General features: G+C 41.7%; 2 protein-coding genes across 4 annotated transcripts in view; one reads left to right on the top strand and one right to left on the bottom strand.

Moving 5' to 3' along the window:
- The window catches only part of LOC117203713 (uncharacterized), a 1,186,790-nt gene that overhangs the window by 559,385 nt on the left and 611,810 nt on the right, over window positions 1-15,595 (bottom strand). The window lies entirely within an intron of this gene.
- Window positions 6,550-15,595, top strand: part of LHFPL3 (LHFPL tetraspan subfamily member 3) — a 531,627-nt gene continuing 522,581 nt past the window's right edge. For 2 of the 3 annotated variants that reach the window (XM_004263375.3, XM_049714807.1), the window contains exon 1: window positions 6,792-7,233. In XM_004263375.3, coding sequence (XP_004263423.1) covers window positions 6,792-7,233 — 442 coding nt within the window. Of the gene's footprint in view, window positions 7,234-15,595 lie in introns of all 3 variants that reach the window. The other variant, XM_004263374.4, reaches the window with a different exon arrangement.

The raw sequence follows: 15,595 nt of genomic DNA on the forward strand, positions 1-15,595 counted from the left end.
AATGAGAAGCCCGTGCACAGCAATGAAGAGTAGCCCCTGTTCGCTGCAACTAGAGAAAGCCTGTGCGCAGCAACGAAGACCCAACACAGCCAAAAATAATAAATAAATTAAAGAATATATATATATAAAATAAATAAAACACTATTGTGTCAAAACAAACAAACAAACAACATCTGGGCCCACTCAAAGTCACTTTCTACTGACTGATTTTTCTCCTTAGTGAGGGCTAGACTTTACTATTTCTTTGCATGTCTCTTTCTTGTTGCTGTTGTTGAAAACTGAGCCTTTTAAATAATAAATTATAGCAACTCTCGATTCTCATTTCTCCCTCCTGAGGCATTTTTTTTCAGTAATTTGCTAGGACTTAACTTGCAGAATCTGTTTCCCTCATGGTGTGTGGCTGCTAATATCTCTGCTCAGTTTTTATTATTAGTTTTATATTTATTTTTTAGCCTGCCTTCCTAGAGTTTTCCCTTAAGTGTGCATAGCTTTGTGGTCAGGAAATGATTTGCGTAGAGACTGTGCTCAAATACATCAAACCTGTAAGGCTTCAATCCTCTGACAATGGATTCCTCCAGCATTTCTCAAGTCTTCCTCAGCTTTTACTTTCCATCAAATCCTTTTTTGTCTCCTCTGAATGTGCATGTCATTCCTTGGCCGGACGTGTGTGGAGAGCTTATCTAGCTTTTCTATGGCTCTCTCATTTCCAAGGTATCCCATTGGGCCTAGGTTCAATCCCTGGTCAGTAGATCTGTCCACGGTGGGAAGGTCATTCTTCCTCCCAGAAGTCCCTGATCGGGTAGAGTCAGGATGAAGGGCTTTCATAAGGCCGAACTGTCTTGCCTTAATCATAGTCACTCCTTGAGTGGGAGTCCTGCAAGCCTCACAGCCGGAAAAAAAAAAAAAAAAAAAGACCAGTGAGTGGGGTGAAGTATTTATTCAAAATGAAATAGTCTACAGCCTTAAAACAAAAATCATATATGCATATAGTCTTCCCAGGAAGTTGAACTGTTTGAAAAGTAAGTTGGTATTAAAGTTTTATCAGAGGATGGATGTGATGGATTTGATTAAAGTTCTTAATTTTTCACACATTTGTTTCCTGGTGAAAGGATTATATGCCCCCAGCACTTTCACTTTTGGCTTTTTGTTATGACATGCTTTGGCCAATGGAATATGAGATGACATGCCGCATGCTATATTTGAACAGAAGTTTTTAGATACAGTTTTATAATTTGCCTTAGCCTCTTACACTTCTGTCCTTATGCCAAAAACATGCCCCAGATAGGAGCTGCTCCTTCAACTTGGACTTCAGAATGAGAATACAAGCAGACCTGCAGTCAGGTTTACTGCCTGGACCTTGGTTAGCCAACCAACAACCATTGTGTGATGTGGGTTAAAAGAAAATGCTTGTGTTTATAAGCAACTGAGAGTTTGGTTTGCTTCTCTAGCAAAAGCTGACTAAAATCGGCATGAAAATGTGCCCCTTCGATAAAAGTACTGAATTATCAAGATTAATATTTTTGTGTCACTATAGTAGTAAAAGGAAGCATCTGGGTGGGTTTTCTTCACATTTAGAGGGGTGTTTGGGACTATAAGACTTAAAATATACAGTATGTGGCTTGGGGGAGAGTCTCACCAAGGCCGAACCTGAGATTTGAGAGACTCAAGTGATTGCCTAGTAGGAGAGACAAGTTTTGTGTATAAAGATGCCTTTAGCAGGGAATTCAAGTAGCAGTTTCAAATATGAGCCCAATACTAAAAATACAAGTGTAGATGTTCCAAATGAAAATGTTGATTTTCAGTCAAGGTGCATCTTGAATGGGAAACTCCGTGAAGCAGGTTCAGAATGAATAGCAGAGAGAATTCATTTTTTTTGAAGATCAGGAAGACCAATCAGCACTAACTTGAAAGAGAACAGAACCTACATACTGAACTTAAAACTTTAATATAATAGCACTCCATGACGGGCTTAAAAAATCCTCCCTCAAGTGATGGTCACGTTTTCATAGTATTTTACTCAATGGAGGTTACTACTTACCTTCAGACAGAATTGTTCTGAAATCCTCAAGGGCTTAAAAGGGTTAACAGAGAGATAGCTCTTCTAACATAGGCTGCTGGAGGTGTTCAGCCTTATAAGAAAATAACCTATGGTTTTAGCTGGTTCTGGAAACGTGAAAAGAACTTATAAAAGGGATAACTCTTACACATAATCCAATTCAAATTGGAGGAAAAAGGTCAGGAAAGAGAATGAATGATATTTCTATTTCCCACTTTTCTCTGTATGTGGAGTTCCACATCTCATTGCAAAGTGGTATAGACCAAGGTGCAGTGAAATCAGAGCCTTGTGATCATTTGATCTTGATTTGTATGGGGCATTGAAACACTCCATCCATCTGATTGCCAATGCTAACCTAGTGACTAAGAAATGTTTAATGATTTCTGTAAAGCTCTTAAAAAAAAAAAAAAGGATTGGGGGAAAGGCAGAGGGAAACCCTTGGTGAGTGAAGAGAGCTTCATTTTTAGAATCTTTATATTCTGGAGTGGGATCTAATATTGGCCCTAATCATTGATTAAGTAACAGATTTTAGAAATCACCTTTTTCTCCATTTTCCAAGGTCATAGCAATGACTCCCCTGCATACTAAGTACCCACTGCCTGAAAAATTATAACAATCCTCAGAAAGGATTCTCAATTTTAAATAAAATGTTTGCATCATCAGAGTCTGATATCTCTTGTTAGATCTCACATCATTTTTTTTTTCAAGTACTGCGTTTTATCGGTTTTTTTTGCAAAGTCATCCTGGAATAGTCTTTGTAGAACAGAATAGAATTTTACTGCAGAAAGGGACCTTAGAATTCCTCTGATGTCCCTTCCCTCTTCATCACCATAATTCTAGAGATGAGGAAAGGACCCCCAAGAGCCTTGGTTTCTCATGATTAGGTGAAGACGGTGCTGGGTTTGGATCCCAAGTCCCTTGCCCTCCAAAACATTTATACTCTCCCAAGCCGTCACAGATTAGTTTGGGATCAAAACATTTAGTCCTTTTACTCACCAGGAATCTTTTGAGTAGTGTTACACAGTCCAACTATTCTTCTTCTGTTTTCTCTTTTATAGCCCTAACATTAAAACACAGTTTGGGGTAAAACTGGGTCTCACTACTGACCCTTTGTGGCAGTAAGAGAAAAACATTTTTAACAGTGAAGTTTGAGATTTGAGTGCTCAGTGTTTCTAATTTGATGCTGTCAATGCCACTGACTTCTACTAGTTATTTAGCACATATGAATCATGTTATAGTTTCAAAATACTTTTCTATCAATAGTAACTTCTTAGCATGAACCAGGCTAGATTTATTATTTCCTCTTCCCCCAAACAGCTGTCCTGGTCACATCACATTTGATGAATGTAATTAGTTGCCCAGATGCTTAGCTGTCTGAGCTCCTAAAATCTGCATGGTGCCAGACTAAAGCTTTAGATTAAGGATAGGGACAGTCTTATCTCTGGGGTTTCTGGTTGCCAAGGGCAAGGTTGGAGATGGGCAACGGGGGGATTTGGGAAGAAATAGAAGGACAATCTGCATTCATCGATGGCAACTGAAGAGTTTACATGTATTCCAGTTCTTCCCTGGTTCCAAGAGTCTTGGGAGATCCTGCTTCACCCTGGAAATCTTTTGTAGTGCAGGGAAGGATAAAAGTGGGGAGAAAGGCCATTGGAAGGGTTCAGTACACCCTTGACTGACCCCTCACCTCAAGGAGCAACAACTCTGATTCTCACGGGGAAGGGGTCACTTTAGGTCAGCAATACACCAACACTGGTCTGTTCCTAGTTGCTGTTGATAAGAGGGGACACCTTGAGTGTGTCCCTTGGCATAGTGATACTGAGCATGAACCCAGAGGCAATTCTAAAACTGAAATAAGAATAAGTCTCCTTGGGCACGACTCAAATAGAAAAGCTCTTTGAATCACGACATTTGAATCTGAGTCACTTGCCAGTCTTTTCTTGGTCCTGTAAAGTCAATTTAAGCACTGAGATCTAAACCAGGCTTTTTGATTCTCAGCCTTTCCCCTCTCAGCAACCTTCCATCTCAACCACCCTAGGGGATCAGTAAGATCTCTTTTAGGCACTGATTTTAAAGAAAGACCACTTTTTTAACTTTTTTTTTGTGGTACGCGGGCCTCTCACTGCTGTGTCCTCTCCCGTTGCGGAGCACGGGCTCCGGATGCGCAGGCTCAGTGTCCACGGCTCACGGGCCCAGCCACTTTGTGGCATGTGGGATCTTCCCGGACCGGGGCACGAACCCGTATCCCCTGCATCGGCAGGCGGACTCTCAATCACTGCGCCACCAGGGAAGCCCAGAAAGACCACTTTATACAAGCAGGTTTGGGAGATTTGAGGGCTTGGAAGAGTCACTAGAAATTACTGTCAGTTCTTGCTGTAAAGCTATCTCTGCCCCTGGGACACATGGCCTGCCAGATGGCCCCATAAATCCAATTACCCTCACCTTTCCTCTTCCTCCTTCCATGTTAAAACACTTCTGATTTTCTGATTTAACAGCAATTTCAGGGGAGTTAAAACAGATGCAACCTAACAGAAGTCCTGACCCTCCATTGCCACCAGTGCACTGACGGGGCATCATCACGAATTACATTTTTAGAGACTTGCAAGTGTTATATTGGGCTGGGTCATATTTAGGTCATCTTCCCTCCCCCTCCCCAATCCCTCTGATTTTTAAAAGACCTTCTGAGAGTCTACAACCAGATTTGTGAGAAGTTCTTAGTCATCGTCTAAACTTTCAGGTCTCATGCTACTGTTTAACGCTGTCCTCTTGACTTCCAAAGTCCTGCCTCGTGGACCTTGAACTTCACGCCTGTAGGAAAAACTGAATGTAAGATTCCAACACTCACCCTTTTAAATTCTTTCCCAGTTTCAATCCCTTCCTTAGCTTCTGTGTCCCACATCCCTATTTCCACTATCTCCCCCCTCTCCCCATACAATCGTAAATCTTCAGGTTATTAGATGAGGGGCATGGTTGGTCTTCACCACTTAGGGTGTGACCCCTCTTCCATATAATAGCCACTTATGTAGCCGAATGCCTTTTGGAGCTTTCCTTCCTTGGTCCCCAGTAGCCACCCCTCCAAACCGAACCATTCTGAGTGTTCTTACCTCTTCCTGCTAACTTCATGTTCTACCTGGTATCTCACGTGTCTCACTGTCCTATTAAGAAGCTGGGCAGATTGGGCATAATGGCAAGACAATGTCAAGGAGCTTACGTATGTTTCTGCGTTATAATAAGGTGTGTGATTAAGTGTAGATTTAAGGGTCAAATTCTAACTGAACTCTCTCCCTTCTGCTCAGAGAATTCAGCAGTCATATGGTTCAAAATGGCTTGTTACCAAAATCTGATGCTGCCATTGAACATTCCGGTTTCACTGCTTTGAGTAGGGGTTACACGTTTTATATCAGAGCCAGAAGGAACCAAAAAAGTAACAAATAGAAACAAAGAAAGGGAGTTTGAAAGGCAGGGACTGTTAAAAGAGCAACAGAAAGACTGCAAAGTGAAAACATTAAGCTAAGGAAACAGCACAAAGTGCAGGCGTGTATAACAGCAATGCCACATGAAAATGTAAGGGGTTATATATGTATAATTTAGAGGAAATTACTCTGAAAAGAACTTTCTGGTTAGTTGCACAAGGAACAAAAACAACTATCTGCTGTCGTCGTAGTATCCTTAGCACCCAGCCCAGTGCTGCCAATGAATATTTGTATAAGAATTAGAACACTGGCCAAAATACCAGATGTTTTCAGAAAAACTATACATTTCGGTGACACAGCCACTTCTATGCCCCACAGGCCCCATCTATGGCAGGGCATCAATAGGCTACAGTTCATGAGGCTGCATGGGGGGCGGGGCGGTGGGACGCGAAGAGGAAATAAGCTCTGCTGAGCTGGTATGAGACCACCCTTGAGGTGTGCCTTTTACGTTATTGTCTGCCAGTTTCCTGGCCAACTTCTGTCTCCACCTCGTCGACCCAAGGCCACCGAGGAGTTAGCCGGGGGCGGTGTTCTGTGGTTGCCACTGGGAACCTCTTGGGGCACCACGCCTCTATTCCCTTGGCGTCTCTCGCCTTCACCTGCCGCGCTGCCCCTCGCGCGTCTGCAAAGATGCAGAGGTCGAAGCACATTGCCGTGCGGTGCTTGAAACGCTCTCAGAACGAGCCTCCGGCGCCCGGCCACTAACACCAAACGGGATCCTGGGATCGCCTCTAGGATCCCTGTGGGTGCTCCCGCCCCCTCCAGAGGTCCCCCCTCCCCAACTCTAGGCTTGCGTCCCCGGCCCACGCCCGCCACTTGAGGGTCGTCCCAGGGTCGCTGAGGTCCTACGCGCCGCTGGACTCGCGGCGTGAAGGGAGGCGGAAGGCGGGAACCGAGGGGGGGCGCCCGAGCTCGCGCGCCACGCAGCCCAGCGCGGGATTTGCCGCCTTCAGCTGCAGCAGCTGCAGCGGCGGCGGCGGCGGGAAGAGGGGCGGAGGGCGGTGAGGAGGGCTGCAGCCCGGACCAGGAGGGAGGGAGGGGGGCCGGGAGGCTGTGCCAGGCGAGCCGGAGGGGTGCTCGGCGCTCCCCCGCCCTCCTTCCGGGAGCGAGGATGCAGACTCTGGAACTGGCGCTGCTGGGCTGAGGCGGTGGCAGGGGAGTTGAAGCGCGCGCGGCTCGGTGAGTGTGTCTCCTGAGCGCGGAGAGGCGGGGGGAGGCGGAGGACGAGGAGGAGGAGGAGGAGGAGGAGGAGGAGGGGGAGAATGCCCGGAGCCGCCGCCGCTGCCGCCGCCGCCGCCGCGATGCTCCCGGCTCAGGAGGCTGCCAAGCTGTACCACACCAACTATGTGCGGAACTCGCGGGCCATCGGCGTGCTGTGGGCCATCTTCACCATCTGCTTTGCCATCGTCAACGTGGTGTGCTTCATCCAGCCCTACTGGATCGGCGACGGCGTGGACACCCCGCAAGCCGGCTATTTCGGGCTCTTCCACTACTGCATCGGCAACGGCTTCTCTCGGGAGCTGACCTGCAGGGGCAGCTTCACGGACTTCTCCACGCTGCCCTCGGGAGCCTTCAAAGCCGCCTCCTTCTTTATCGGCCTCTCCATGATGCTCATCATCGCCTGCATCATTTGCTTTACCCTCTTCTTCTTCTGCAACACGGCTACGGTGTACAAGATCTGTGCCTGGATGCAGCTCACCTCCGGTGAGTGCGCGCTCACCTCCGCGGAGGCGGGGGGACCCGGGGCGCTCGAGCCGGGGAGGGACGGGAGTGGGAGGGACTGGGAGGCCGTGCGCTCCGCTGGGGGCCGAGCAACTTGAATCCGCTCTGGCGGGAGCCCTTGGAGGCCGGAATCCCCGGGGTTCCCCAGCCTCGACACCAGCGCCTCGTCCCGGGGCTTTCGAGAACCTCCAAAGTGTGGGGCACGCCACCCAGAGGGACGCGGTGGAGGCAGGGCGGTTGCTGGGCCGAGTCCCCTACGAACTAGAGATGGGGAGAAGAAGCGGGGGCTCAGGGCGCGAGCTGAGGGACTAAACGGGAGCTGGCAGCGAGGCGAAAAGCGGATTTGGAGTGATTGTAGTGCAGGGAGGGTCAGCCTGCTCTGTGGCTCTCTGGGACGGTTTCAGTCACCGCTTCTTGAGGGTGGTTGAGAGCTGGAGTGAAGTTCCTTGTCCCGGGAAGTTATAAAATTTTTATCGTCCATCTGGAGGTGAAGAAATTCGAATTCCGTTTTGGGTTTTACCCTTTTAAGAAAAAATGTAGCTAAGAATGTTCCTTCGCAATTCCCCAATGTCACGTCTTCAGTTTGCTTCCTTGTCAGAGCAAAGGTCCTTCCATTTCATCTTTAAACAGAGAAATCTTGAGGGAATCAAGATTTCTCAAGATCTCAGTTTTGGGGAAGTGGCTTTAGGAAGATGGGCAGAGAGGAAAACTTGTTTCATTGGTGTTTCTGATCACTCTTTGCCTGTGGATGATAGATGGTTGCTAGCTGGAGAATATGAGAGTACTTTTTCTGAGCATCAAAGTTACTTTTAACCCAGAAAGGATGGGGGTGCATTTCCTGGTGGCTTTGGAGAATCCTGAAACAAAACTGACTCCTTTCCCTACCTCCCGTGATCCCGATTCCCTTTCTGCTAGTCACCTTGGGTGCCCTGCCTTCTAAAGGCAGACTCCATCCTCCAACACTTGACACCCTCCTGTTTTTGTTTTGATTTTATGGATGGTCTGGTTGTGAAGGGATATAGGATGTCTCAGGCAGCCACATTCTCATGTGTATTTTGTTTTATTTTGTAGTTCTCTTTCTTAAAGGTGTTACCTTCAAGATTTTGTAGTTTTTCCTATGCTTGGGAAGGTTTTCTGGGGAGTAGGGCTTTGATCCCTGAGTTTACCAGAATGTTGCAGGACGATTAAGTCCTGAAGGGGGCCGGACAAGAGCATTAAGTTCATGATCTTATACTGCTAGTTTACTGTAGGAGAAGCTTGTGGGAGAATGAACTTGTTTGGAAGTATTTGCTTTGTATTAAGTATGCCTCAGCTGGTTTTGATTTGCCATATACCGTGAACATGTGCACATGAGAGGCAAGAAATGTACACCAGTAGAGAACACACCCCCCAGAAAATATACCATTATTCTTCTGAAATATGAGTTTTCTGCTTTTCCTTCTGTCCTTCCACCCCCAGCTTCTTGAAGCACCCTCCCCCATTTTTATATATAATGTTGTCTTTTATGGCCATTTCAAGAGCAGACTAACTTTGAGATTTGGAATAAATTCATATATTATTGTTGTTCTTGGCACTTAGATCTGGTTTGACTTTGAAGATAGCAGGACGTTGAGGATGCAGATGCTTTAGAAAAAAAGAATTGACCCTGCACAGCTAATTTTAATTTTTCTAAGTTAAATGACCTATTTAGACTGGTGATTCAAATTAGATTCTTTTTCAAAGGCCTGAAAGTAATTTGCAGGTGATTTCTCAACATGTTATAAGATATTTTATTTTTGTGAGATTTTGTGCTCTAAACCAAAGTTGTTGTTGTTTTAAAAAGGAAAGAAAACTATCTTTGGTAAAAAATTACCATTTTGAAGTTAATACAAACTGCAACTATTACAATGTTTTTTTCTTTCCTCTTCCTGGAATAGAGCACACAAAAATCATTTATTCTGCAGTAGTGAAATATGATGTCATGTTTTCAGAAATTTGACATCAGTATACTGTCCTGTTTCCCATATACCAATGTAAAATGTAATGATAGCCTTTGTACTGATGAAGATATAAGGACATTTACTTCATTTTCGGAGAAGTCCAGATCCCTAAGTCTCTGGCGTACTTTAAAAATCTTTATTTTCAATTTATTTGGTATTTTATTTCTAGGTAAACCACAGAAGGACATAATCTTATTTATTACTGAAGTATGTTAATTAAAAAAGAATTGATTATGAATCAAAGTCAATTATATTAAGAGTTAAAGTCAGTTTTATTCACAGATGTTTTTAAAGGATGGGATAAAGAAGGTATATCTGAAGAAAGTCTTGTTTAACGTGCTTTTAAGGTGTTTAAAGTCTCATGATACTAACAGTAAATTTAACATAATGTATTGTAAGTTACTGTCAAAGTTTAGTTTCTAACCTTTAGGCTATTTCTTTTTAATGTTAAGAAGGCTTCTCATAATTTAAGTGTACCTAGGCCTCTCAAGTGTAATTTTCTAACTATTAAGATGAGACTTAATGTGCCGTTTGCTTGAGACTGTTTAACCTTCATTAGAAGTCAAATGATTAAGTTGTGTATTTAGTTATCTAAGCATTTTACTAAACCTCGTATATCAGAGCCAGGTGGAATATGCCATATGAAATGATACACTAAGATGATGAAGCAGGAGACTTTCTTGTGGCAATACAACATCAAGAATTATTCTTTTTATGATTCTGAACAATGAACTAGAAAAAGTACTTTATTTATTGGACCTGAAAATGATGTTGCTTTCTACCTAGATGTGCAAAGCGCACATAATTAATGGTGCTATTATGAACACCTGCCCTCTCCGCGCTCTCCCCTCTGAATCATCATTAACCTCAGTGGAGTGAAACTACAGAATCAGGAGCTAATATGTCACACTTCTTCCAGATGTAATCCTATACTTAGGGACTATGCCAAACATAAAGACTGAAGACAGAAAAATAATGTATAAAATAAATAATAACAATTAGAGATGCAAAATTTCCCCAATTCACAGAGAGACAACTTCTTGAGAAGAGAGGTGTTTCTTCTTTCTGTATGATTTCTCTACTAATAAGAAAGAGGTAGATCTGTACTTGTCAAGCAGGGCAATAAAGTACAGATCGTTTTTTTTTTTTAAATCAGGATGGCAAGGGGCTTTTGTCTTTCTGGGAGCTTGACTCTCTGCTTTCATGTATTTGTTTTCAAATCAGTATTTCAGTCTGTTTCCAAGTCTATTAATAGCCAAGTTTCATAAAGGTGGGGTTTTGTTTGTTTTACTGACTATCAACCATGTCTTAAATTTTTTTCAGAGACGCAAGTTTTACCCATTATAGGCCAATGAAATCTTTTATTTTTTTAATAAGCTAAAGCATTAAGGCAGAATTTAAGGGTTTTAGACATCCACCACAGACTTTTTGGTGGAAAACTGCAGATGAGGAGGTACTTGGTTTCATCTGTGAATAAGGGGCACCGGATCCAGTTAGATTTCCATATTTGGTAGGGATAAGATAGGAGGAGGGGGTTGCATTCACCCGATCCCTATCTCTGGTCATTCTGAGTGTACCAACAGGAAGGACCACCAAGATGGCGAGGCTCTGTGGCAAGGGTTAAGGGCTGAATTGCTTAGTTACCTTCACCAGCCTCCCAGCCTTAGTTTTCCCCAGCTCTTTTTAATCAGCTTGTTTTCTTAAATTTTATACCTTTGTCATTTAGTTGAGATGAGAGTCACCTGAGGTAATTACTGCATTTCTTAGCCTGCAGGAAGAGCCTTGGCAATGTTGTACCATTCTCTCAGGGCACCTTGCTCTTTTCTTATATATCTTATCAGCATTTGAGATTACAAATGTGTTTGTTTGTTGATTTGTTTAATGTCTGTCTTTTCCAGTATACTGAAACTTCTTTAAATCCATGTCTGTTTTTCATATAGCATAGAGGTCAAGATCATGGACACTGGAGTAAAAAGATGTGGGTTTGAACCCTGGCTCTGCTACTCATTGACTGTATGACCTAGGGAATTAATTTCTCTGTACTTCAGTTGCTCATCTGCAGAGTGAGCATATAATGGTACTTATCTCAGGAGATTGGTGCAAGGATTAAATAAGCCAAGGTATACAGGAGAACAGTGTCTGGCACATAGTAGGCAAGCAGTATAGTTGTGTTAGGTAGGGTTACTGTTCTTATGTTATTATTACTACTGTATCTTGGCACACAGTAGTACGTATATGTCTGGCACATAATAGGTGTTCATTTTTATTGAGTTAATGAATAAAAAAATGAATGATTAATGGCATGAAGAATGAAAAGAGAAGGAAGTGATTTAAAATGTCCCACATGCCATGTTGAGAAGTGAATACCATATACTTTGAAAGCCATGATGCTCATCTTTCTCATTGGTTTGTGGCATCAGCAGTAATTGCACTTAAGGAATTCTTCCAAAATTCTTTGATGGCAGTGGTTGTGACTTGACAGCCTAATTCATGATGAGCTTATTCCCAAATGGAGGGTTTTTCTGATGCATAGGTAATGATCTTTATTACAATGCTAGGATATAATTAATTATATCTTAGGATTCAGCAAAATTTCCCTTACCTTTTAGTTTCTCATGAAAAAAAAAAATCATGTTATTCAAAATGGAGGTTTTATGTAAGGATCAAAAGGTCAGGCCTTTCTTTCATAATAGAGGGGACTCCTGTTCCAGGTTGGGTTTCCTTGCACGCCTATAGGAGCAATCTGGACAGGAGAAGAGGATATGTCTTCCAGGTTTTCCTTTCTTCTTTCTGGGCGTCAGAGCAGATGTGCTCTTCTTGGACATGCAGGCTGGCTCAGATGGGTGGCCCAGCATGTGCAGAGCTCTGATGGGGAACTCTGAAAAGAGGACAAGGTCTGGATTTACTCAAGTTCAGGACCATCATCACCAGTTCTTTATCTGGGTGGTGCTGAGCATGTGAGAAAGTGAGGTCTTGCCTCTTGGAGCTGCTAATCCATCCTAAGTTCAGAGTTATGGAATGGCCCTGAAGAGGGTTTTTTCCTCTGCCAGTGCATTTCAAATACTCCCCCAGATTGCAGAGAAGAATGTGTACTCCCAGGGAAGGCAGTTTTCATTTTCTTACAACACATTTCACTTATAAGAATTTTCGATTTACCAAGCCAAACTTACAAGAAAATGATTTGAAATGAGAATTTAGAAACTGTTTTTTTTTTTTTGCTTTTATGTAGTATGACAAGGACTATGACAATGAAGAGATGTTGGAAAACATATTAATGTGAATATCAAATGATTTTTATAACAGTGAGATTTTAAGTGAACATTTGTGAAAAATAACAGACCCCGTATAGCCCATAGGTATATTATTAGGTGGTTTCTTGGTGTGAGGCTTCACATTTAACGGCTTTTTTCCATTGTAAAAATGTTAAAAAGGCGCTTATATGCATTTATAGATAATATATATATACACATACATACATAACCAGAATATGGTATCAGGTGCTTAACATGAAAATGATTATTTAGTGATTGGTGCTTCTGTTTGGTGTGATGATATCATGCAGTAAAGAGAATCCAGGTGGCCAGGCCAGTATGTTACATTTTATGTACATACCTTAGAAATCTTAAAAGTGAGTAAAATTTTAAATGAAAAATACCCAAAAAACAAAAAACCCCAAACCCAGCAGAGCATACAGCTATAGTTGCTGCATGTGGCTCAATGCCCTTCTGCATGTGGTGTGAGGAGATAAACTATGGGGAGAGGAGAAGAGAGAACTTCAGATCGCACTGGCATGAAGCAAAGAACACTCCAGGAGAATTCTAATTTGGGGGCTTCATAGCATGATAACTGGGAGAGTTTTAAAGTGCAATTTCCATAATATATTTGAACTTTGGGGGTCAGCACCAACTTTAATTAATGTGATTTTTCCTTATAATGAGTCAAGTGGAGTTTTTATTTGATATGAGGAAAGACCAAGGTGCTGACCTTTATTCTTAATAATAACAAGAAGATATTAATAATGACAGAAAGCTAAGAGGCTAAGAGGCTGGTTCACATAGCAAATAGTAGGTAAGTTATTTGATGATTTAAACATAAAGCTGTTATGAAAAGTCATTAGGGCCTTTTGAGGAAGGAAAGAAACAACACCCTCCTCCCCCAGCATCCTAAATGTTTACATAACTAATATCATGCAGCTCTCAAATTATAATTACGATTCTGTGACGCCTGTACTGCACAAGGTCACAGCGCCATCCATAGTTAAATTGTCCTAACTGCAATCTTGAGCACATTTCTCATTGCTTCTGCTAGAATAAAACAGAAGAATGAGTAGCTTGCAACAGGAAGATAAATAATTTTTTGATCAATATAGACATGAACCATATCTAATTACTATTGAGCAGGGTGAAAAAAGAAAGCAAACTTTTTTGAAATGGAGTTGCTGGCATGGAATTGCCAGAATGGGTCTCTCGTGCCTGGATTCTGATATCATTCCTAATGAAACCAGGTCTGCAGTAGTGTAGGGACTGTCTGTGTGTCCTTAATAGGAGAAAAGATCCTAAATGATAGGCTGTGTGAAGTTAGTCTAATTGCATGAAATTTTGAGATTATGACTTATCAATGAAAGGGCTAGTGGAAGAGTAGTGAAAGGTAGCGAAATGAATAATAAATAGTTGTAGATCAGAAAAGAGGCCTTAGCTCAAAGGCAGACATGCAGAACTTAACTAATCAGAAAAGTTTCACACTAGAAAATGATGGCAAACAGGAGCTTGAAGGGAACTCAACTTTGGCTTTAGTACAGAATGCATCATAGGCCCGTTTACTTAAGTGTCTGGAAACTCCTGCGGTGGGGTGCTTTGTATGGCCTTTTTTTGGTTTCAATGAAGATCAAGAGTGAGGTTGTAAAAATCAGAGTGGGAAATGTGTATCATCATTGACAGGAGGCTCAATATTTGAACACAGGCAAATAGATCCAGATGTGAAGAATGACAGGGACATAGAAGAGTGACAGCAAAAATAAATGAAGTATGAATAGAGAAGACATGAAGAAATTCAAGGTTGAAAAGCCTGTGAAATTTGATAACATCAAAAGCCCGTTGAATTTGATATCATCAGTGGCTTAAAAATGTATTGACACAGGATAAGCAGAGAGCTGGAATATGCATTACAGTGCAAAGCTGTGTGCAAATCCCAATTGTCAAGAAAGAAAAATTATGGATCCACCCCCCTGTAGGAAGTTGCAGTAGATTCTAAAATCAAGCTATACAAAGAGAGAGATGATAGAGGTTCTTGTATGGCAGATGCAAACATAGAGGATTAAATAAGTCAACCTAAGGAAGAAAAGGTCATTGTAAAATTTGATAAATAGCATTCCTCCAGTTTCTCTTTGAAATTCCAGTTCCAGATTGTGAAGCTAAATTGATTTCTATAATGCCTTTACAGTGAGCATTTAGGGTAAATATATTTGCAGAGCATTTTAAGAACATATATAGTTATAAGCTAGATTAATTGAATTTATCTAAATTTCAGATGATTAATAACCAGCAATATTGTGGTCTGTGTAATGCTACATATTATTTAACTGAATGTCCATGTTTTAACCAGTTGACTGGACAAGATGTAGTACTGACTAGTTGGCAGTTTTAAAAAACCTTCATAGAGAAAGAATTGCTGTACTGTAGCATTTTACAAACCATGGTTGGTGACCCTTTGATAGGTCATGATATCAGTTTAGTAGATAATGATCAGCGTTAAAGCTTGGATTAAAAAAGAATACAAAATGTGAATGCAATGCAGATAATAAGGGTTTTGTGAAAACTTTATTTCCTAAAATATTTACATATGTGTATGTGGACTAGATTGCAATGTATTGCTTACTATGGGCTGTATTCAAAATGTGTGAAAGATACTATTCCAGAGAAAAGATGATGTAGTATGAATTTAGAAAAATAATTACCTCTTGTTTGGAAAACTGTGAAAGTTTGCACCAATTCATAGGTAATTTTGCATTAAAGGGTAGATTAGGTTTTTACCTATACTTAATCTAAAGAATTTGAGACATTTTTCTTATCTCACTTCCATTAATGACTTAATGCTAATGTACCCCAATTAAATTGTGGGTTGAATGAAAATAAGAATTATTTTTTCTAGATGTGATTTGATTGACCATTTATGTGAAAAAAAATGACATGGTCATAAAGCAACAATCTGTCTAAGCAAACATTTAAATAAGTATGATTAACCCAGTGCCAAGTGAATATAGACTCACAGGCTTTTAGAAGTTGGAGGGATATTAAAAATTATTTAGCAGTCTCCTCGTTTCCTCGATAAAGAAATAATAATGGTAAATACTATTAAGCAACTACCAT

Source organism: Orcinus orca, chromosome 9, assembly GCF_937001465.1.
Source record: "Orcinus orca chromosome 9, mOrcOrc1.1, whole genome shotgun sequence".
Taxonomy (NCBI): domain Eukaryota; kingdom Metazoa; phylum Chordata; class Mammalia; order Artiodactyla; family Delphinidae; genus Orcinus; species Orcinus orca.